At 48.3% G+C, this 23,986-nt stretch overlaps 1 protein-coding gene across 9 annotated transcripts in view; it reads right to left on the bottom strand.

Annotated features, from left to right (window-relative positions):
* Window positions 1–1,684: 1,684 nt before the first annotated feature.
* The window catches only part of WDR20 (WD repeat domain 20), a 56,079-nt gene continuing 33,777 nt past the window's right edge, over window positions 1,685–23,986 (bottom strand). For 2 of the 9 annotated variants that reach the window (XM_080685645.1, XM_080685643.1), the window contains 2 exons: window positions 20,460–20,642; window positions 1,691–6,847 (listed from right to left, as the gene is read on the bottom strand). In XM_080685645.1, the coding sequence (XP_080541771.1) occupies window positions 6,824–6,847; window positions 20,460–20,642 (207 nt within the window). In that variant the 3' untranslated portion in view covers window positions 1,691–6,823. Of the gene's footprint in view, window positions 7,107–15,651; window positions 15,773–16,399; window positions 16,458–16,683; window positions 16,777–20,459; window positions 20,643–21,432; window positions 21,468–23,986 lie in introns of those variants that run through there. The other 7 variants (XM_080685647.1, XM_080685641.1, XM_080685644.1 and 4 more) reach the window with 7 other exon arrangements.

The raw sequence follows: 23,986 nt of genomic DNA, 5'->3' as shown, positions 1-23,986 counted from the left end.
CCTTTCTAGCTCGAGGCCCTTCCGGAGTCCCAGGCGAGCCTCCACCCGAAACCAATGAGAGGCTGGTTTTGAGGCCGACACTAAGGGCCTCTTTCAAGAGACGCACGGGACCAGAGCCAGCTGTTTCTTTTGACAGGCAGCCACACATGGAAGAATGAACTTAATATTTTTTCTAGTTATATAAATAGTACAAACTATTTTTAAGGATAGAAAGTGTGTGTCCTTCTGAACTTGCTGCAGACCTGGCAGTGTGAAGGGCTCAGAACCGACTCCGTGCCGAGGAACAGTACCTGCTCCTGTGGCAGGGGGTCCGAGCAGGGCACTCCGAGGGCGCAATGTCGGGCTGCGCCTGGCAGCTTGGAGTTGAAGGCAGGAGCTGAAGGCTCGGAGGACGGTGGCAGGAAGCCTCTGGAGTCGCTGAGAGGTGGCTGCCCACCTGGAGGGAGGCAGATAGCAGGGAGCTCCCTGCCAGCAGCCTTGCCAGCTGTGCCCCAGGCCCAGGCATCTCAGGACACAGCAGGGACCTAACAGGACGATGGGGGCACCAGGCCCTGCCCAGGGGCCGTCTCACCTTTACCTCCCCCGCCCTCTGGGGACCAGCAGTCCAGGCCTGGGCCTCTTGCCTTGAAGGGCTCAGGGACAGAGATGCCAGGGTGCTGCTCAGATCACCCGACTGGAGGGACATTTCACAGCAGGACACCACAAAAGGCTCCCCTCCCCCCTACAGGGACGTCTCCCATCCTGCCCTGCATCCTGCCCTGCGTATGAAGCGCTTTCTGTGCTGCAGCCTGAGGCAGGACAACTCCAGCGTTTGGTTCCCGAGCCTTGAGCGAACTGCACTGCCCCAGGAAAAGCGCCCCTGCAGCAGCAGCCAGGTTCCCACACTCTCCCCGCTGCTGGCGGAAGGGGCGAGGGGGGTGCTGAATAGAGTGCTGGGGGCCGACCTCTGTGCTCAGCACAGCGCTGGCGGCCCAGGACAACCTGTCTCCTGAAGCAGGCCTGCTCCACAGCTGGCTGAGGTCAGTCCTTCCCCACATAGGACACTCACGACCTCTGATACTCGGAACAAAGGTTCCCTTCTTCGTTTCTAATCACGAGAAACAGCAGTGACAAGAGGTAGCCATTCCTGTGTCTGCTTGGTCCACATTACCGAGGCCCCTTTTTTTAAAAAAAATATATTTTTATTGATTTCAGAGAGGAAGAGAGAGGGATAGAGAGTTAGAAACATCAATCAGCTGCCTCCTGCACGCCCCCTACTGGGGATGTGCCTGCAACCAAGGTACAAGCCCTTGACCGGAATCGAACCCGGGACCCTTCAGTCCACAGGCCAACGCTCTATCCACTGAGCCACACCGGTCAGGGCCCGAGGCCCTTACTTTTACAGCATGGACACGCTCTTCCTTTTTGGGTCACTGAGGTTTTATAAAGCTTAGCTGTCAAAGTGACAGTGCAAATTATCTACATTTATAATTCATTCACACATTTATTTAACGTCAGTCCCAAAGGCAACCCGCAGTCCTTCCGAACGTCCAGTGCGTCAGTCTCTCACTGTCACAGTGAGATGGGGACAGCGAAAACCAAGGCAGGGACACGAACATGGTTTTCTTAAAATGATAAGTAACAACACTGATACTAAAGCGCCATTCATTACTGCAACGGTGAAGAACTGAATTTACCAGCATTTCATGTTAGGAAGGCTCTTTGTGAAATTTATTCAAGTTGTCAAGAAATTAGATGAAAATATAAAAAAGGAAATACATACAAATTTTACTTTTGATTTTCACTAAAAATAAATATTCATACAATTTTATACAGTGTCACCTAACAGAATCTTTAATAAACTTAGGTATACAGAAATAAAATATGCAAAAACTTTTACACTTTTCAGTTGAGAGACAGCAACTTATGACACAAACATCGTGTAACAGATGCAGCGACGGATGAAGCCAATGCCTGTGGGCGGCTTCCCTCCACAGAGGTGTGTCCCCCGTGTGAGCTGGGCTCTGGGTTTGGAGGGGAACAGCTGAATACAAGTGCTTTTCTCTGCAGTCCTGGCCTCCACTTCCCAGACTGCTGAGCCCATGATGGCCCGTGTGCCACTCGGCCCCGGGTCACACCCGGGCACACGGGAGGCTCTGGGCTGAGGGAGGAAACCCCCACTGTGGATACAGGGAGACGGTCACAACCAAGGCCCACTGCTTCTGCTGCTCCACCCACACACCGGTCCCCATGGCCAAGCCCTCCTGCAAAACCCGAAGTCGAACTCTGCTTCTAGCGCTTTCTCAGGCAGCCAGAAACACAACATGGGGCACCTGGTTCCCACGCCCTCCCTGACCCTGTGGCTGCCCCCTCACCCAGTGAGCTTCCTTAACAAACAGATCACATCTCCCTCCCAGGCAAGAGGTGACGTGACCCTTGTACACCGGCACAGCCACCTGATAAAGCAGCCTCATGGACTACAGTGTGAACTTGAAACTTGACAATTTCTTACAAATTCAAGATGCAACCCTGGAAGTGGAGGAATGAGGGAGAAATGGCTTCCTGGCTACCAGCCAGCTGGGACTTGGCCGGAGCCGAGCCCGGGTCCCCGGGGAGGGACACCCACACGTGCCTGCAGTACCTGGGAAGTGCCGTGGGGCTCCTCGTGGCATGCGGCTCCTCGAGGTTTCTGAATGTCTGAGACAATCATCTCTGCTATGACTTGTCTTTCCACTCGTCCATCCCTCTATCCTAAGGCGTTTACTCTTCTTAGTCCCAAGCCAGTGGCTCACAGGAGAACACTCCAAAATGCCAGAAGGTTCAATTGGCACAAAAGACAAAATTAAGATTCTTAACCACTATTTGTTTAAGTAAATTTAGAACCTAAAGTTACTGGTTATTTAAAGGTGGCTGCCTATTCCCTCTTACATACTTGCTTTAAATCAAGGCAAGGGCTTCCATAGGCTGTGTCTCTAGCCCTCGGGGGATTCTGAATCATCCTGCCCTGCCCCATCAGTGGGGCCAGAGCTGCCTCAGCGAAGCCCAGCTGCCTGGCCGTGGCAGGAGAGTGGCCGGCACACAGCCAGGAGGGAGCCAGCTGAGGCCTCTGGACCTCACTTCTGCCCCTGCTCTCCACCCTTGCTTCCGTGCAGACAGAGGAGCTTGCTGACCAAGTGGTAACACCTCCTCTTGCCCGTGGCTTTTATTGCAGAGGGCAGGTTGAGAAAGGATATTTCTGCTCAAGACAATGTTTAAGCTGGAAATTGACAAATTTCACTGAGGAAGTTCACATTTGGGAGAGAAAACTATGAAAACACTCCCCAGATTTCTCTTAGTGCCGCATCCACCCGGTCAGGACCCACCACTCCAGTCCCCTCCCCTCCTGCCCTCTTGTCCCACCCAGGTCCGCAGGAGCCAGTACTGGAGCCGGTCTGAGGGGAATGAGAGGAACTGCCTTCCCTGTGCAGCACCCTCTTCTCCTCAAGCTGGTCCTCCCGCCTGCAGGAGAGGGGCTCTGCCGGCTGTCAAAGGGGGGACAGGTGTCAAGAGGAGCGGAAGCCTGCGCCTCCCCAGCACCTGACACCCAGCAGGGGCCCCAGGCAGCCTCCCAGACAGGCAGATAGGATCCCCACACCAGCAGAAACTGGAAGAACAAGAAATGGACAGGAGCCTGGCAGGGTGAGGGAGGAAGAGACAGGCACCACTGGCTCCTGTGAGCACACTTTAGAGTTTTTAAAAGCAACAATACCCCCCTCTTACCCTTACCCAAGTGTCTCTTAGGTAGGTCACCTGTCAGTGCACCAGCAGCCCCTCCTTTACTGCAGCCGGCGCAGCTGAGGATGCTGAAGGGCAGGAAGAACCAGAAAGCGCCCAGTGTCGAGTGTGAGTCATGCAGGGAGCAGTGCGAGAGAAGTGCAAGGGCATCGTAACCTTCCCCATAAAGGCCACTCACCTGGGAGCAGCCACTCGCCACTTAGGCCAAATACAAAGTCCTGAATTGTGAAACTTCCCAATGCCTCAGAAGCCTTTGAAACGGAATTTCTAAAACTAGGCAGGAACATAAAACTGCACATGGAGTGTTGGTTCCTAATCTCTCCACCTGGCAGCCTCCCAAGTTGCCGGTCCATGGGCCGCTGTCTTTGCTACCTTAGAACATGAACATTTAGGAACAAAGGACCACATCTAACAGTCGGTAGAGAGGATGTCATCATTCCCACAGGCTGTAATGCATCAACGGGGGAGGTGCCCCTTGAAGGCCTCCCTGGACCTCCTGTGGCAGAACGCAGCCACTGCGACCACAGGTGACAGACACCACCTGCATTACGGAGCATGACGGGTGAGGTGTGGGTGGGCCTTCCTGGGAGGGTGCACTGAGAGCGCACAGAGCCTCACGCATCAGAGAGCTGAACATCCAGGTCTTCACTTCGCTGAATGGCATTCACTACTCAAACCAGCACATGTTATCAGCATCGCTATATTTAATTACAAAAGTGTGCAAAACAGAACAAACCTAAATGACCAAAATAAGTTAACATACCAGATAATCGTCATCTTGACATAAAACACAGAGCTCAAAGAACCATCACATCCGTGTGAAAGCTGGGATTTGAAACTCCTCCACAGCTGAGAAGGGTCATAGGGACTCAGAATCAAACACTGCAGTTTTCCACGGGAGCAGCGGGTCCATCCAGTGGGCACCTGGGTGCAGGGTGAGGTGCTGGGATGGAAGCCTGAGGGCCAGGCCAGTATCAGCATCCCAAGAATAACCCTGGAAGGACCACTATCCGACAATAAGGGGGCACCCTGCCGTTGGTCTTGCCCTCTAGTGTGAAAACCAAACCTGGACTGCCAGGGGTGGGGTGGGGGTGGCGGACAAGGAGGGGATCAGGAGGGTCTGTCAGTCTGTACAAAACAAAGCTAAAGAGGCTGCCCAGGGCCTACAGTCGTGAGCCTTCGTGACAAAAAAACCTCCCAAGAAATAAAAACAAAACAAAACCCGCCCCAAAACAAAAGAAAATGAAACCTCTTTTTTCTTGTTGGAAAAAAAACAAGCAAAAGCGCACTGGACAGAAAAGGTCTTGGCTTCCGTGGCAAGAGGCACTTCTGACACGTGCGGTGGGCAACCTCGGCCCGCAGTTCATGGGAACCGCCCAGGCTTGAGGAACGTGGGTATTTTATTTAGTGCACAGAATCTCAATCAAAGTGGTACAAACTGCTTCTTTGAAAAAAGATGTTTATTAAACAATTTTAATTGTCATAAAATGACTAAAATGGGTTTTAAAAATTAAGGCTCTTCTCTTTCTGTGGATTGCCAGAACAATGTAAAAATAATATCAATCAACCCTGCTGAACGCTTTGTTCCTAAAGTTAAATTTCATAGATTCCTAAACATTTTATGATTAAGATAAAAAACTGGACTATAAATGACAGTCAGTGGCCGTCCGTGCTGAACACGCTCTGATCAGGTGTACAATTTTCTAATTGAGTAGTTAAGCAAAAATATTCCAGTTAAAGCAGAAATTTTAATTTTAGCTTTTTAATTCATTGTTTCCCCACACTGTCATGATTTTCCTAAAATCGAAATAGTCTAAGACAGGAGCGCTCACCTTGGGACTCTATATACTCCCAGGAGGGTGACGGACTTGGCTGGCAATTAGTTTGATTATATTTTTTAAACGTTCTAAGGTGAATTATCAAATGATTCAGAATTACATGGCATGCAGTATCCAAAAGTATGGCTCTGATGCATTTAGATTTACATTAAGAAGTGTCATTCATTCATTGTACACCCACCCCTCCCACAAGGAAAAAAAATCACTACCTACTCAAGTTCTCGGTCTGGTGCAGCGTTAAGGATTCAAACTTACCACTTTCCCAGGCCTTCCCCATGTGCAAACAAACCCCTCCTGACAAGCAGTGACTACACAGTCTTCAAGAAAAATCAACACAGTCAGCCTTTCATGTGCTATCTTTTTACAGATGAGCGGCTCTAACAAGGGGACGTCTTCCATTCGAGGACACAGGGGCGTGCCCAGAGTTTTAGCGGGGTCCGTTTTGGTTTTGGTAACTAGGTTCAGTTTGTCACTGCTCTTGCTAGAAATGTGTCCCATGCTATGGTTTCGCTTGTGATCTTTCTCGTGGTGCCGGTCCTTCCGGTCGTGTAGGGAGAGTGTTGCGAATTTGCTGACCCCAGACGCGATGGCCCCATCGGCAACGTTGCTTTTGCTGCCAGCGTTGGAGACAGTGGAATGTGGGAGGCTGTTGGACCGCGGTAGAGGGGGGGGCGCAGAGCTGCCAGGCGTCGAGACGCTGTTCCCAGTGCTCCCGGCTGGAGGGCTTGTGGCGTTCATGACGTTTGTGTGTGTCCGTGCCCTGGAGAGGGGCTGGTGAGGGAAAAGGATATCTTCCGTGAGGTCCCACAAGCAGAGCTGCGTGTCCTGGCCCACAGAGCCAAACCGATAGGTGACACTGACGGGGCGGCTCTCCGTGGAGTTCCGCTTGGACAGCCTGGATTGGGTACTGTTTGCTCGGTCTCTGCCGAAGTGGAGCAGGTCCTGGAAGTCCTCGTCACTGCCACTGAACTCCATAGGGTCGCTTTCTTCTACACTCGTGGTGTAGGGGTCAAACGCCACCACACTGACCCAGGACTTGTGCCCATGGCCTCGAGCTATCACTCGGCCGTCTACAAAAGACCAGACTGTCACCAGGTCATCCTCGCCCCCCGTGACGATGTACTTGCCGTCCGGGCTCCAGCACACGCACAGCAAGCCTCCAAAGTAGCTTTTCATGGTGCCGTGCAGCTCCACAGAGTCAAAGTTGAACACCCGCAGAAACCCGTCCTGGCTCACGCACGCCAAGAACTTGCCATCTGGGGAGAAAGCAAACTCGTTGAGGGCCCCCTCGCCCACCGTCCACTTGAGGAGAGGGTTCCTCGTGGATTTGCTCTTGCAAGTGTGCACGGCGAAGCTCTCGCCCTGCTTCAGGAGCTGGTAGTGGGGGGCTGTGGTGCCACAAGAGTGCTCCACATTATACAGGTACATGTTCCCACTCGAATGGGCTACTAGGAAAAGGCTTTCCGAACCGGGAACCCATTTGACACAGGTTACTCGTGACTTGTCTATTAGTCTCTGTGAAGACAAAGGAGAACACGTTATCACAATGGGGAGCTTAACGGTCTATGTTCCAGCAAGAAAGCTGTCTGCTGCTCGGTGACGAGGGACAAGTCACCCTGGCATGCCACACTCTCCCGTGGCCAACCAGGCCAGCGAAGAGCATTCCAGCCGCCTGAACAATGACTTTCTACAACTGCACTTGGGTGTGAGGCCACTGGCCTTCCAGAGGGAGCTGGTTATTCAACAGTCACTGTGCCAGGTGCTGGGACACACTGGAGAGGGACAGCCCTGAGCACTTGACATTTCTTCCACTGGGAGGCTCTGGATCTGCAAGTCACTGCACCTACACAGCGTCCTCTGGGAGGACCCAGGGAACCTCGCAGTGCTCGTCTCACCGTCAGTCATGAGCGGACTACACCTGCCCTGCTTGAGCTGTTCCCAGGTGGGGAGGCCCCTGCCAGCAGCACACAGGACTTCAACACACACACCCCGGCTCCACCGCGGCCCTGGAGCAGAGACTTCCTCCTTGGGGCCGCTGTCCTGTGAGTCCCTTTACAGGCAGTCCTTGCACATCTCCTCTGGAACAAGGTGGTGTTTAAGAAACAAACAAAGAATTTAAAGGGGGGTAAAAAAAAAGGACACGTAGGTGACTAATTCAAGAGCATGGGCCCGATCACGGCCCCTCTACTGCGTGCTCACTACTGGTCCACTGACCAACAGGCACAGGTTAGGAGAGTCTTGCCTCTCAAACCAAAAGAAGAAAAGGCCAAAAGTAAAACCTACCCACAGGTACAGCACCCCTCCTGCCTGCAGACCTGGAGGCCAGAGGCCCAGCAGCCCCCACAGGGTGGCCCCGTCAGCAGCAACAATCCACAAGTCCCCAAGTTCTCAAAGACTCCTATTGCCAAACAGCCTCCGAAGCCACCCCTCTAGCAACTGACGCCTTCACCTCGCTGGCTGGGACCCCTGAACCCTGCCAAGAGCAGGGCAACTTCTCCCTCATCAATCTGCTGTGTGTGCTGCACTTTTACAGAAAATTAAAAACCTGAGTTTTTCAAGGCGATTAATGAACCATACGGCCTAAGAGCCAGTGCTGCTCCGGCGGGGCTCCCACAAGCCTGTCACCATTTCATCCACACAAGGTCACAGAAAACGTGCAAGGCCAGGCCAGACCTTGCTGTTCCCGTCAGGCCCAGGCTGCTCCAGCATTCCTGACCCCACAAAGATGACTGGCCTGCTAGCCCAGTGTCTAAGGGTGGCCACTTCTCACCCCCCATGGGTGGCTTGGTCAGGCGGCCCAGCATCTCCCATGTCCCCATAACCAAGTCAAACCTGTTTTCCCACGATCACGCCACTGTCCCTCCATCATATGTGCAACTTTTTTTTAAATTCTCACCCAAGCATATTTTGTCCACTGATTTCTAGAGAGAGTGGAGGGGAGGGAGGAGAGGGAGAGAGGAGGAAAAGGGAAGGAGAAAGAGAGGGGTGGGGGGGAGAGGGGGGGAGAAGGGGAGAGAGGGGGAGAGAGAGAGAGAGAGAGAGAGGGAGAAACATCGACTGATAGCCTCATGCACATGCGCCTACTGGGGCTGGGGAACCTGCATGCAACCCAGGTACGTGCCTTTAACCTGGAATGGAACCCTCCACCCTTCGATCTGGGGCCCATACTCTAACTAATGAGCCAAACCAGCCAGGGCTAAGGACAGACATAAAAACTTCTAGCACTATGGTTAGGAGAAGATTTTACTCTTGGCTTAAACAAACACAACACAATTCCATTAGAACTCGAAATTACAATACTGTCAAGTAAGAACCGTGCTGCTCTGCAACTCTGAGGTACGAAGGGTAGCTACACCCCATCATAAACTTGGTGCTACTGGGATGACAAGCACAGGGAGGGCTTCCTTCCATAGTAAGGAGCTCATTGCGACTACTGTACGTGGACATGTCACTGCACCTCACGGACAAAAACCTGAGCCCACATTCCGTGTCCTGTGGGCACCTGTGCACACTCCAGCACCTGTGCACCAGGCATGCCAGTTTAAGCAACTGCAAACCAAAACTGTGAAACAATCACGGGTCCAACTCTGCCTGTTTGTGTGCTCAAGCACAGGGACAAGTATGGAGAACCTACTGTGCATGCCAGGCCCAGGCCCAAGCTCTGTACGTGCTCTTTAGTCCTTACAATAGCCTGCAAGGCTAGCTTTCATTTATTTATTAGATAATACATTCCTAATTCATATAAAGCATACAGCAGGAGCCTCACTGACATCAGCCTGTCACTGCTAGCAGCTTCTAGCTTCTCTGTCCAGTGTCCTCATGCGTGGACAAGGATATAAACCTGTGCACCCTTGTTTTTCATGCCAGAGCACACCATGCACAGTCTGCACCCCTGCCTTCTCATCCAGAGACTTCTACACATCTGTCTGCACAGGCACAAAAACAGCTTTTTCACGCTGCAGAGTATGTGATTACATGAGTATACTATAGTTTAAGAGTCCCTGGCTGACAGGCATTTATCCTATATAACAAAACCTAATATGTGAAGTGTCCGGTTGTCCGTTCAACCAATCAAAGCATAATATGCTAATGATATGCTAAGGCCACTCAACTACTCACTATGACGTGCACTGACCACAAGGAGGCAGACAGTCGACAGGTTGAACAGTCACTATGATGTGCACTGACCACCAGGGGGCAGACGCTCCGACTGGTAGGTTAGCTTGCTGCTGGGGTCTAGCCAATCAGGACTGAGCAAGACTGGCCAGACACAGCCTGGAGCCTTCCTGTGGTCCCTCCCCGACTGGCCAACCTCCTACATCCCTCCCCAGCCCTAATCGTGCACCGGTGGGGGTCCCTCAACCTAGCCTGTGCCCTCTCACAATCCAGGACCCCTCGGGGGGGATGTCAAAGAGCTGGTTTCAGCCCGATCCCACAGGCCAGGCCAAGGGACCCCACTGGTGTATGAATTCATGCACCGGGCCTCTAGTGTAGCAATAATACCCTTGTACACAGGGCAGTTTTCACATGTACTAGGTGTACTGGTTAAAAATGTGGATTTTTTTCAATAGATGGAGTTACACATATGTTGATATATATGTGATTTGATATGTATGCTATTTTGTTATATTGACAACAAGCTTCAAAACTTCCTATGTCAAATTTTCTGAAGGTGTTAACATCATAGATATTTTTACACTTAAAAATGTTGAATTTCTCCCTGGCCGGTTTGGCTCAGTGGATAGAGCATCGGCCTGAGAACTGAAAGGTCCCGGGTTCGATTCCGGTCAAGGGCACATGCCCGGGTTGTGGGCTCGATTCCCAGTGGGGGACTTGCAGGAGGCAGCCGATCCATGATTCTCTCTCATCATGAACATTTCTATCTCTCCCTCTTCCTTCCTCTCTGAAATCAATAAAAATATATATTTTTTAAAATGTCAAATTTCGTGCCAAAAAAAAGAGCATTTGCGTGAAGTTTTAATTCATTACTTTATTTTGAAGAAAAGTGCTGCTGAAAGTTATTGTATACTTCGGGAAGCTTATGGTGAACATGCTCCATCTCAAGATACTTGTGAACGCTGGTTTAAATACTTTAAAAATGATGGTTTCGATGTGAAAGACAAAGAACATCCAGGTCAACCGAAAAAGTTTGAAGACCAACAATTACAAGCATTATTGGATGAAGATGTGTGTCAAACTCAAAAACAACTTGCAGAAAGATTAAACGTTGCTCAGCAAACAATTTCTGATCATTTATAAACAATGGGAAAGATTTTAAAGGAAGGAAAATGGGTGCCACATCAACTGAACGAAAGACAAATGGAAAACCGAAAAGTCATCAGTAAAATGTTGCTTCAACGGCATGAAAGTCTTTTTTGCATCAAATTGTGACTGGCGATGAAATGTGGATTTATTTTGAGAATCCCAAATGCACAAAATCATGGGTTGATCCAGGTCAACCATCAACATCGACTGCAAGGCCAAATCACTTCAGAAAGAAGACAAAGACAATGCACTGCATTTGATGGGATCAGGAAGGTGTGGTGTATTATGAGCTTCTAAAACCAGGTGACACCGTTAATACTGATCGCTACCGACAACAAATAATCAATGTGAACCACGCTTTGATCGTAAAACGACCAGAATGGCCCAGAAGACACGGCAAAGTAATTTTGCTTCATGACGATGCACCATCACACACTTCAAAACCAGTTAAAGACACGTTAAAAGATCTTGCTTGGGAGGTATTAACCCACCCGCCATATTCACCAGACCTTGCTCCTTCAGATTACCACCTGTTCAGATCGATGGCACCCACACTTTCTGAGCAGCACTTCAAAACATACAAAGAAGTAGAAAACTGGGTCTCTGAATGGTTTGCATCAAAACAAGAAAAGTTCTATTGGGACAGTATCCACAAATCACCTGAAAGATGGGGGAAATGTGTAGCTAGTGATGGACATTACTTTGAATAAAGCACTTTTGATGTTTCTCTTGAAATTATCATGTTTTCTTTGATAACAAAATTCGCCATTACTAACCAGTACACCTGGTATGAATATACCTGTGGGGTAAAGTCTCAGTGGAATAGCTGGGTCAAAAGGTATATGCATTTGTAATTTTTACAGATATCGCCAAATTACCTCCCATGGAAGACAATAATTCTACTCCCATCAGCAGTGTAAGTAGCAGCATCCATTTCCCCATAGGAAGGTAGGTATCATTGCTGTATTATCCGCACTGATTAAACAGACAGATACCCCTTCCAGCATGGAATTTATCTTTAAATGGGATAAGAAGGTAGTGAAATATACAAGACCTGATGGTGATGAGTGCTGTGCAGAATAAGCCAAGGGGGGACGGCAATAAAGTGAGGGCGGGGAGGGACTGTAGTGATTTCAATCTCAAACTGAAGAGCCCATAAAAGCCTTTTGGTGACAGTGAGGGCGGCTGTGCGTGGACAGTGAGGATGGCAGACAGCAGGCTGAGAGGATACAGGGAACAGCATCCTAGCACAGGGAATAGCACCTACAAGGATGCTGAGGCGGGAGCAAGGCAGGCACTGGACATCCCAAAGAGAGAAAAGAAGAGTACGGGGTGAGGGGGGGGGGGTGCTGGGAGAAAGGAAAGCACAGCACCTGTTCTGGCTGGAGCACCTGGGCAGGGGCAGAATATTCAGTCTAGAATCGTGAACGGGAATCAGGGCCATCGGGTCCTAGGCTAAGGGGCTCGGACTGTGACCATGAAGCCCTGTGCTGCCCAAGCCCTGGAAATGTGACTGGTCTGAGTGAACTGTGCCGTGAGTATAAATACACAATGGATTCTTAAGACTAGAAATTATGGAAACTATAGTATTCACATGTTTATACTGATTACACTATGTTGAAATAGTATTTTGGATATACTGGATAAAATAAAATCTTACTCTCACGTACTTTCTACTGATTTACTGTGCTGTGGCCGTTAGAAAAGTTTAAATTGCCTAAGTGGCTGACGCCCTACTCTGCAGGCAGGGCTGCTGCAGACAGTGGGGCACCTAGGTTCCTGAAAGGGAAGTGCCAGATTAATGAGAAATCCGGCAGTTGCACAGAATAGAAGATGGGCTGGGTTGGGAGGAACCAGTTAGGAGGCCATGGCAATTGTCTGAGGACATTAAACTTGACCAGTGGCTGGGTGGCAGGCATGGATTAGCATAGAAGGTGGGGAATGAAGTGGGCATGTGACAAGTGATTGGTTCTGAGCCCGAGTGACGGGAAAGGCGGTGAGAGAAAAGGATGAAGAGGAGGGGGAGACTAAGCTGTGAGAAATTCAAGTGTTCTCATCTAGCAGGCAGCTAATAAAAATGAGTGGAAGGCAAGGAACAGTGAGGGCCAGATCTGTGACATCCTAAGACCTCCAATGAAGAAAAGGAGTGTGAAACTATAAAACCCTACTTACAAGGAAAAATATTAGGGGAGCAGAGGGAAAGCAAAGAAAGGACCCAGAAGGTCCATGAGGAGAGGGTGGGGCTGAGAGGCAGGAGCTCTGCTCTGGGCATGAAAATCTTCCTAGTTCAGGGGACAGGACTTGAGACTCAGAGAGGAAGTGGCTCTGGGCAGGCAGGGCAGGGCAGGGCAGTGCAGGGCAGGGCAGGGCAGGGCAGGGCAGAGCAGGGCAGCAAGTCTGGAGATCAGGAAGAGACCAGGGAGGGATCAGAAGGGAGAAGCAGAGGGAGGACACTGGTGGGAAGGAGCAGAGAGAGCAGGAGGGATGCAGGGCAGGGAGGGGCTGGAGGAACAGCAGGGGAGGCTGAGCAGTTAAGAAGGTCACTGTGAGGAAACAGGCATAGCCACTAATAAAGAGAGTCAAATTCCAAAATGCTGCAAGGCCTATTTTTGTAATCACTTTCATAAAAAAAAAAAAAAATCTGGATTCTTCAGAATCCCTTCCCTGGGTTCCCATACTCATACCTCTCCCAAGTCTTCACTAAAGTCCCCCCACACTCCCTATCTGGATGGCGACGAAACTGTCCCACTTCCTATATTAATCCAGTGAAAACCAAACACACACCCAAACTACCATTATGAATGGCATTAACAGATAAGATTTTCTAACTGTACTAAATTAGTAAAAAGGAAGCAAGAATAAACATCATTTTGTTGCCAGATTCAAGCATCGCTGCTAAATGAAGCTTCCAAAGCACTTAATCTTTTATTTCACTACCACCAACATGACAAGCAGGAAAAAGTTATTTTGAGGGAGTGTGTGTGCACTTTAAAATGCAGATATTAATTTATAACAAAAATACTAAAACAAGCAATTCAAAAACCACAGCAGTTGCTGGAAAAGCCATAATGCAACCACAATAAGGGCGGCTGCAGGCGCGGCTCCCTCAGGAGGCACTAGGAAAGGCGACTTCAAAGCCAAGGAGAAGAGGGTCAGATGTCATTTTATCAACGTTAAAACTCTGAGATCGTTATGTGTTCATTTCCTTCCTTTGATTAAAAAAAGCAACAACAAAAACAAAACTAAGGAATGCGCAGAACCGCTCTTTTGTGACAGTACTAAACAGAAGGTTGCAAGGCGAAGGCCGGGCCTGGCCCCCTCCCCGCTACATGGGCACAGGCACAGGAGGAGCCTGCAGCTGGTGGAGGAAGCGAATTCACAGCCTTAGGCTGCTAACAGGGCCCAGGGTCAGGGCCTCCTCCGTGCCCTTCAACTGGACTTGATCTAAAGAGCCTACTCAACGTGCCGGCCCTGTGACAAGGAGAAAATCAAGAACAGAGGGTCTTATTACATGTCAGTTGAGAAAGAAGCCAAGATGACAAGTTTTTTTTTAGATTTTACATCTTATCCAACAAGGAAAACATACTTGAAAACCCTTTGAAGTACTATTCTATGGCTACAATCCTGAAATAATTAGAATTTTTATAAAGATGAACAAGGCTAAGTTTATCATCATATAGAAACTGTCCCTATAATTCCTCCTCCCCGATACATCATAACCACTAGTAATAAAAAGTAAACCCTTATCCCTCGGGGTGCTCCACACAAGGCTGAATTCTCTTATTATGAAGGGAGGCTCCATGTTCTGGGAGTTTATCAGATATGCCAAAATACTCTCAAAAGAGGCTCATCAGACACTTTTAAGGGCACAACACATACAAGTGCTACAAACAGAAACCTAAAATCCACTCAGGGACCCAACGATCTGAGGCCAGCACTCCTGAGGGAGGCCAGAAAGGACCAGGTACTTCCTTCCACCAGGCTGGCCCTGGTCCAGCAGCCAGGGTCTCCAGTGTGACCGGGACGGCCTGGGAGCAGCCAGCACTCGCCTCTGCGAAGTGAACTGAACTGAACAGGTCAGAGGCCAGACTGGGAGGTGAAGGCACCTGCATCTGGACAGTGTGACTCTTAGTCTTACAAAGAAATGAAGTTAACAGTGAGCACTGGGAGTGACAGGTGATGGTCTCCCTCTTCTTGGTACTTCTCTGGACCCCAATGTTTCTAGAGGCATTTAAAACATTTTTTTAATTCATAGGGGGAAAAAATCACATTTTAAGATCTACTTGATTGCCACATAGAACTTTCCATCTACCTTTCATCTCAGGTGGATTTCTGGAATTTACAATTCCATGCCATCCACCCCACCCAAGTGTGTAGTGTATTTGCATGTACCAGACACCTCCAGAAAGGAGGCAACATCTGAATACCAGAATCATCACCACTGGGGCGTGCATGCACCACGCGTGTGGAGCAGTGGCTGAGAAGTGCTCTGGAGAATGACAGAGACAGACAGACACCACAGTTGTGATAAGCAGCTCCATCCTCAGTCTCCCGCACGTGTATTCTCTGCCTGGCTGCCCTGCTCTGACCTTCTCATTCTGAAAATTGCTGTTTCTCCTTCAAAAATGCCAGTATCTCACCTCCCAAGAAGCTGTTCTTTCCAACCCCTGGGGGAATGGAACGCTCTGAGTTTCCCCTCTACCTGGAATTTGACTGAGTACCCACCAGGGCTCGCTCTCCAGGCCCTCTGCTAAATCTCATCTGCACCCCTCTCTCAGGCGGGCACTGTCCTTACCCATTTCCAGCTGAGTGGAGCTGCAGTAACAGACCCACAGCAGCAAGCAGTCAGCGAAGGGCTGGTGTCTGAACCCGAGGCCTCGGCCTCAGGCTCCAGGTTCTGAGCCAATGGGCTGAGTCTGCAAATTCGCAGTAATAACCTGATTGTGTTAAAAGCTCCTTTGGAGACAGGATAATATGATGGCCAGAATCTCGGAGTAAAATCAGGACTTGGTCCAGGCACTGTTGCTGCTCTTACTTTCTTCACAGACCTTTCTTCTAATCTAAGGATGTGATTATTATGTATATGCTGACAACTCCCAAATCTTTACCTCTAGTTTTGAGCTTCAGATGGATGTATGCAACCACCTACTGGCCTCTCAGGTTTAGTAAGTACAGAATGGAACTGGACCTCTCCTTCCATTCCCCAACACCCACTCCTTTCCTTTTATCCAGTGTGGTAAAGTGATCTCCAGGAACCCACGATTTGTTCATCTCTCCTTCCGATTTGGTTTCCAAGAAGCAGCCAGGGTCATTTTCAAAATCGCCGCCTGACTGCCTCGTGCTCCTGCTCCCTTCTATGGGACCCCACGGCTCAGGTGAAGATGCAGACCTGAGCCAGATCCCGAGGGGCAAGGCCCTCAGTTGGCACCACGCTCCCCAGGTATACCATCCTCTCTCAGTTGTCTGGGTCCCAAGTTCTTCCCCACTCCCGGGCCTTCACCTGCTCTTCTTTCTGCAGGAGCACTCTACCTCCAGTTCCTTACCTGACTGGCCTCCTTTTCACGTGAGACCCAGATGAAAGCACACCACTTCCTCTGAGACATGTTCTCTGCCTCCCCATTTACAGTAGCCTCCATTTTCTCTTTCTCAGGCCCACTGTCTCCTTTTACCTAACAAGTCACCATTTGCTCTGTGTGTGTGTGTGTGTGTGTGTGTATGTGTGGGATCTGCCAATGTAGGCCCAGTGCCAGGCACACAGTAGGTAATCAAGGTCTGTCAAATGAATGAAAAAATGGCCACAACTCTAGTTCAAGCCCTCAGCTCTCACCTGGACAGTTACTAGAGCCTCCTCACTGGTCTTGCTACCTTCATTCTCTCTTTCTTCATTCCAATCCACCTTCCACAAGTGCTGACAAGAGCTCTAAAAAAACACATTTGATCCTGTCACTCCCTTGAGTAAAAGCCCAAAGCTTCCCCCACAGCCTCCAGTGTCATATCCAGATTGGTTAGCATGTCACAAAAGGGCTTTTTCAGTCTGGCTGCAGTTTATCTGACCGGCTCGGACTCCTGCCACCCTAAGGCCCACACGCTGGGACCTGGCCACACTGGGCTTGGCGCTGTTCCTCCACACGCCAAGTTGTTTGCTCCAGCTCTGAAGGCCTTTCTCACCACCTCTGCATCTGTCAAGACCCAGATATCAAATGTCATGTCTGGAAGCCTTCTTGGCCCTCTTCCACCGAGCTAACTTTTGTCTTTATTTTATGGTATTTGATACACACTCAAGAACAAAGTTTACACATATCACTGGTACTGTGTTCCTAACACTGGGGTAACACATGGCGCAGTACACTGTCTGCCCATCTTACTAAACTGAGCGCTCCTGGGAGGACCAGGGCCCGCCCATCCTGCAACCATACATGGTGGGGCTTACTGTCCATGACCAGTACGAGCTTGTGGAATTAAGTTCTAGTTCTAGCCCTATCACCAAGATAGATCTGATCTGGACAATTCACTTACCTTCCCTTTGACAAGTTCCTTATCTGAAACATTGGGACAACTGCCCATACCCCTGGACAGAAGGACCATCTAAAACACTCTAAACCCTCTGACTAATCTCCCTGCAAAGCGTGACGACTGTGCCAGCCCACACCTGGGCTCTCTGAGACACACACCTCTGATGACCCTTGCTCTTAGACAGCCTGACCAAAACCTGATGAAAATGTCACCTGCACAGCCACAGAACTTCCTCACTGTGAAGGACAATCAAGTTCAGCCTCGAGCTGAAGTGCCAAGTTGGCATTAACCACACATAGTCCATGCCTTTGAATAGCCATTTTTCAAACAAAATGTAAAAAGAGTATGAAGAGAAACGATGCAGGCCAGAGGGAGTGGCAAGAAATATTAAAAGCGATGAATAGCAAGAACCTACAACCAAGATTACTCTACCCAGCAAAGCTATCATTTAGAATTGAAGGTCAGATAAAAAGCTTCACAGACAAGAAAATGCTAAAGGAGTTCATCACCACCAAACCACTATTATATGAAACTAGAGGCCCAGTGCACAAAATTCGTGCACGGGGAGGGGGGTCCCCTCAGCCCAGTCTGCATCCTCTCCAATCCAGGACCCCTTGGGGGATGTCCGACTGCCGGGCCTAAACTGGCAGTCAGACATCCCTCTCACAATCCTGAACCGCTGGCTCCTAATCGCTCACCTGCCTGCCTGGTCGCCTCTAACTGCCACCCCCGCCAGCCTGATTGTCCCTCACTGCCTCTGCGTGCCGGCCTGATTGCCCGTAACTGCCCCTCCTGCTGGCCTGGTCACCCCTAACTGCCCCCCCGCTGCCAGCCAGGGGTGTGTGAGTGTGTGTGTGTGTGTGCGCGTGCGCGCGCACGATATTTCTCTCTCTCCCTCTGGTTTCCTCTCTGAAATAAAAAAAAAAAAGAACAAAGGGGACATCCATAATACTTTTAACAATAAAAATAAATTTAGAAGAAAAAAAAAGAGTATGAGGTAACTCATGCTTAGATCACTAAGAGCAAGAAGGTGCTTTCTAACCTGCAACTTCTAGGTGTCCAGAGCGAGGGGCAAATCTGGCTGATGTCTGCGTGCTCTCAGGGCCCCGAGACTCCAGGGACCCGTGGTCTCTGGCTCCACCCTCCCAGTGATGACACACAAACCCTTGTCCTCTAAGTGGCATTCCGTGCCATCCTCGGCCAGAGCAGCCTCCTGACCTTGTTTACCACAGCGCTTTACATGGTCCCAATCCCCTCCCCCTCAGTAACACGCTCCTACCTCCACGCAAACAAATCCTCACAATTTCTACTGACAGTGCAGAGAAGGATGGTTTTGTGTCCATTCTCCCCCACCAAAAAAGTTAAGTATCATCAACTAACTTAGAAATCACTTCCTCAGATGATATTAGTAAAATATCTAGGTAAATAGAATAATTTTCTGCTTAAGTTTTGTTCATGGAAAATGGACTTAAGTCCTAGCCGGCCTGGCTCAGTGGATAGAGCATCAGCCTGCAGACTGAAGGGTCCCAGGTTCGATTCTGGCCAAGAGCACATGCCTGGGTTGCGGGCTCGATCCCCAGTAGGGGGCACTTGGGGACGTGCAGGAGGCAGCTGATCAATGATTCTCTCTCATCATTGATATTTCTATCTCTCTCTCCTTCTCCCTTCCTCCCTGAAATCAATAAAGAAATATATTTTTTAAAAAAAGAAAATGGACTTAAATACTTTTCCTCTACAGTTTGTCATTCCAGATGGCAAGATTTGTTTCCAGTCAACCCAGCTGAAAGTAGAAGAGGAGAGGGCATGGTTCAAAAGAGTTCACCAAGTCCACTGGCAAAGCCACCCAGGAGCAACTTGTACCATAACGAATGCAAAAGAATCAGAATTTTAACTGCAATATGTTAAGTTGAAAATTCTCCCCCAAACAAAATTATTTCTTAAAAATCAGAATCTATAATGTGCTTCTGTTCCAAATTAATGGCGTTAAAATTATGCATCAGTGCCTGGCAGTGTGGCTCAGTGGTTGAGCATTGACCCATTGCACCAAAAGGTCAATGGTTCAATTCCCAGTCAGGTCAGGGCACATGCCCGGGTTGTGGGCAGCCAATCAATATTTCTCTCTCATCGATGTTTCTGTATCTCTATCCCTCTCCTTGCCTCTCTCTCTCAAATCAATAACAATACATATTTTTTAAAATCATGTAACAGTGGGAGACCACATGTCCTTCGTGAGAAGAGGGATCCCACTCAACCTGACCCTGTCAGATCAGCGCTGAGGTCACACACAGAGAAGAACCCAGGACTTGTAAGTTGGCCAACCTACGCTATTTTTCCCACGGGCTAGGAGAGTCATAGGAAATACAGAAGGGAGAACATGGTCATTCATGGGGCCAAAAAGTCACTCCAACAGTTTTCACAAACATAACCTATTTGGCAACTTCTACCTGCCACATTTCACAGTCTTGATGTGTTCCTGAACAGACAGCTCAGATATCTCAGCTCCTTCCAGAATGAAACTGAAGATACTAGAAACCCCAGTACATACTACAACACTGGCAAAAGCTCTGTCGTGTGATCCAATTTTAAGTGCCAGGATTTCTAACTGTGTCAAAGGTGACTTAACAGCAAATATTTTCAAGAGCAAGAGAATTGCTCCTTAGCCAAAGGCCTGTCACACATACATACAAAAGCTTTAAGTTCTATGTATGCTGCCTAGCTAAATGTCATCAAGTTCCTTGGTCTGCATGAAAATTCCTGGTGATGCGAACAAGGTCTGGAATTCTACATTTTCTTATTTAAATTATAAAAATGAAGTCTTACCCCTATCTCCATTTTAATGGAGTTTTAAAACCCCTGCTATAGACACCTGAGCATGCTCCACAAAAACACACACAAAACCGTTACCCCAGGGAAGAACAGGCAAAAGTCAACAAGTTCATTCACCACATTTAAACTTGGGTGAGACTAGGTAGGACTGAGAGAAAGAGAAATGGGCTTAGCTCAAAAGTGTAAAATAAGGCCCACTCCCCTTGGTAAGGACATATACATTCTTAAAGGGATTCTTAACAGCTAAGACAGGGTACTACTTACTTCCTCATTAAATAGTTTGCTAGTTTCTTTTTTGATTGGGTCTATAAGCTGGACTTGGCCTGCAGAAAAGCCCACTAGGAGAGAGACACTTTCTGCTGTGGCTGTTAGGTGGTTGAAGTCATGACAAGTAGGCTGTGTTCCTTTGTATATCCTTTTATCTATTGGTTTACTCAAGTCAGCAGCCTGGAGGAGAAAGAGAAAAATACACACGGTAAACAGCACATTGAGATGAGAAATCTAAGTTATACTATTTTATACTCCACTATGATGTTCGATCTTAAAAACAAAGGTATTTAAAATACTTTTTCAGATTTTAGCATTTTATCAAAGCACTTTCACATACCTTAGCCAATTTGACATTGTTAGACTACCCTTAAAATGCTTATAACTGTTACTTTCACAACTTATTCTTCAAATATATTTAACTAAGACTCCTGGACTTCAGGAAAAATCTTTGAGATACTAAATTCAGTATTTGCAAAATGCATTCAAGCATTTTCTAACAGAGCGCCTCTAACCACATGAAAGCTCAGCTTTGAGATGTATCTACAGCCCCTCCATGCTCATGGGTGAGTCACCTGCAGCCCCATGTTCTCACAGTGTGGTCCCCAGACCAGCAGGGCAGCGACAGCACCTGAACACTCAAAATGCCAGTTCTCAGCCCACCCAGATCAAATGATCAGACACTAGGGTGGGCCCAGAACTGCAATGAAAGGCTCTGGGTGATCCCGACGCCGCTCCACTCCGGTTTGAGAACCACTGCTGTAAGCACGCGTTCCTTACTAGGTCCCATCCTTCCCCCACCTTCTCTCTCAGGTACCTTTCACCCATGGAGCCCATACTCACTCAAGTGCAGTACATGCATCATCTTTCATCCTAATAATCCTTCTAAGTAGACAAGATTCCCCCGCTTTACAAATGAGAAAACAAGTTTTGGGAAGTTAAATAACTCAGCCAAGGTCACCATACCTACCTAGTACGTGGCAGGACTGGATTTGGAACTCAGGTCTGTTGACCATAAAGGAGACAGGGAGAAAACACAGTCACACACCCTAAAGGTAAAGGCAAATGACTCTGACTTGGGCTAAACGTGACTTTCCAATGTGCCTCCCTCCTTTAAGGCAGGTTCTCTTCTTCGTGAGCAATGTCCTGTGCAACCCAATGCACTGGGCCATTATGGCTGACACAGAGGAAACCCACCCCTCCCACTTTTGTTCGAAAACCACAGGTGGAGACAACTACGATGCTGACTGCGTCCTTTAAATACCACTGGGGCCTGTGCGATGCTCTGGGGCAGTGGTCGGCAAACTGCAGCTCTGTTGACTAATGAGTTTGCCGACCACTGGGATAGGGGCTTAATCACAAGGAACAACAACAGCCTGTAATTACTGGAATCGAAAGTCTAGGTCAGTGGTCGGCAAACTCATTAGTCAAAAGAGCGGCAAACCGCGGCTCGCGAGCCGCATGTGGCTCGCGAGCCGCAGTTTGCCGACCACTGCTCTGGGGCACTCAGCTCCTCTACCAATCACCCCTGGCCTGTGTAGCTTCTGAAGATATCCTCTTTCCAAAGAGGCCTGTTCACTCTACCAAGCATTCTCGAGTTTGACTTTTCAGATAACAAATAAAATACTGAGAATAAGAGAGGACCTCAAAATCACAGGCATCTTTAAGCAAACTCAAAACCTGAGCATTTGGAGCCTAGCCCTGAGTGGTAAGAGTACTCTGGGAGCTCAGGTTGCTAGAGACAAAACTCAAATTCAAAATGTGAACAAATTAAATTATTACAGGATCTCTATGTCAGCATATATAACTCTGAAAATTTGTAAATAAATGTTTGCTTAGCGAGCCTCTCCCCTAAAAGAATATATCTAACATTATACACTAAAATATAGAAATCAATTCAAAGGCAAGCCAAAAATTAATAAACATACTAACAAATGAAATGAGCAAAAGAATGTACAATGGCTCTCAGAAACAACAGAGAAGTAAAAGCACCTATTTTTACAAGTATTGCAACTAGTTTAAACCTATGGATCCCTTATAATAACCACACTAACTTCAGTTCTTTGGCTCACAGGGGTTGGCAAAAGTAGGTTTACAGTTGTGAGTACACAAAAGTTTAGTCTATTATTTATTAACTAGAGGCCCAGTGCATGAAATTCGTGCACTCATGGGGGGGTAGAAGGGGGTCCCTCAGCTCGGCCTGCACCCTCTCGCAGTCCAGGAGCCCTCAGGGGATGTCCCCCCGGGAGCGGGCCTAAGCCATCAGTCGGACATCCTTAGTGCTGCCACAGAGGCAGGAGTGGCTCTCGCCACTGCAGCTGCGCTCGCCAGCCATGAGCCCGGCTTCTGGCTGAGCAGCACTCCCCCTGTGGGAGCGCACTGACCACCAGGGGGCAGCTCCTGCATTGAGCGTCTGCCCCCTGGTGGTCAGTGTGCATCATAGCGACTGGTCGTTCCACCGTTTGGTCGATTTGCATATTAGGGTTTTATTATACAGGATTATGTATCATTTTCCATACAATGTAAACCTACTTTTGCCCACCCCATATTTATTCTACATCCCTATCCTTAATGTGGAACTCACTGAAAAGATGTCACTGTAATTAGATCATCTGTGAACAAACACCTCAAGTATTTTTTTTTTAAATATATTTTATTGATATTTTACAGAGAGGAAGGAAGAGGGATAGAGAGCTAGAAACATCGATGAGAGAGAAACATCGATCAGCTGCCTCCTGCACACCCCCTACTGGGGATGTGCCCGCAACCAAGGTACGTGCCCTTGACCGGAATCGAACCCGGGACCCTTCAGTCCGCAGGCCGATGCTCTATCCACTGAGCCAAACCGGTTTCGGCACCTCAAGTATTTTAAATGTCAACTGAAAGGCTTTTTTTACTCTTAAGTCATGTGAATATTCCAAAAACAACCTGTTTACTAATTTGCTTAACAAACTCTTCCTAGATCATTGCTTTTAAAATGAATCAGTCTATGCATAGTTTAACAGTTTGCAATCAAAATTAAATTCAGAAATTGTGAATAAGCTTTAGAAACTTTTACAGCAGTTTGACAGAGTAATTTTGTATCTGTTGAATCTAATAATAAAAAATTAGAGTGTGCATTCTGTGTGTCTTTTTCAGTTAGTTTCTTTTCTTAGTAATCAATCCCTTTTTTATCTTATTTTTTTATTTTTTATATTTTTATTTATTTCAGAGAAGAAGGGAGAGAGGAGAAAGATAGAAACATCTATGATGACAGAGAATCATTGATCAGCTGCCTCCTGCATGCCACACACTGGGGATCGAGCCCACAACCCGGGCATATGCCCTGACCAGGAATCAAACCTTTACCTCTTGGTTCATAGGTTGATGCTCAACCACTGAGAAACACTGGCTGGGCAATCCCTTTTTTATTTTACAAAATTTTTTAATCTGTCCAAATAGACTGGAAATTTTAAAAATTGGTCCTTCAACACTGGTGGGAGAAGCAGTGTCCTAGTACAGCCATCGCCAACCGGTGGTCTGCG

The sequence above is a fragment of the Plecotus auritus genome, assembly GCF_963455305.1.
Source record: "Plecotus auritus genome assembly, chromosome: 1".
Classification (NCBI taxonomy): Eukaryota; Metazoa; Chordata; class Mammalia; order Chiroptera; family Vespertilionidae; genus Plecotus; species Plecotus auritus.
The sequence above is the reverse complement of the archived record's forward strand: the minus strand, read 5'-3'. Positions and strand labels throughout refer to the sequence as shown.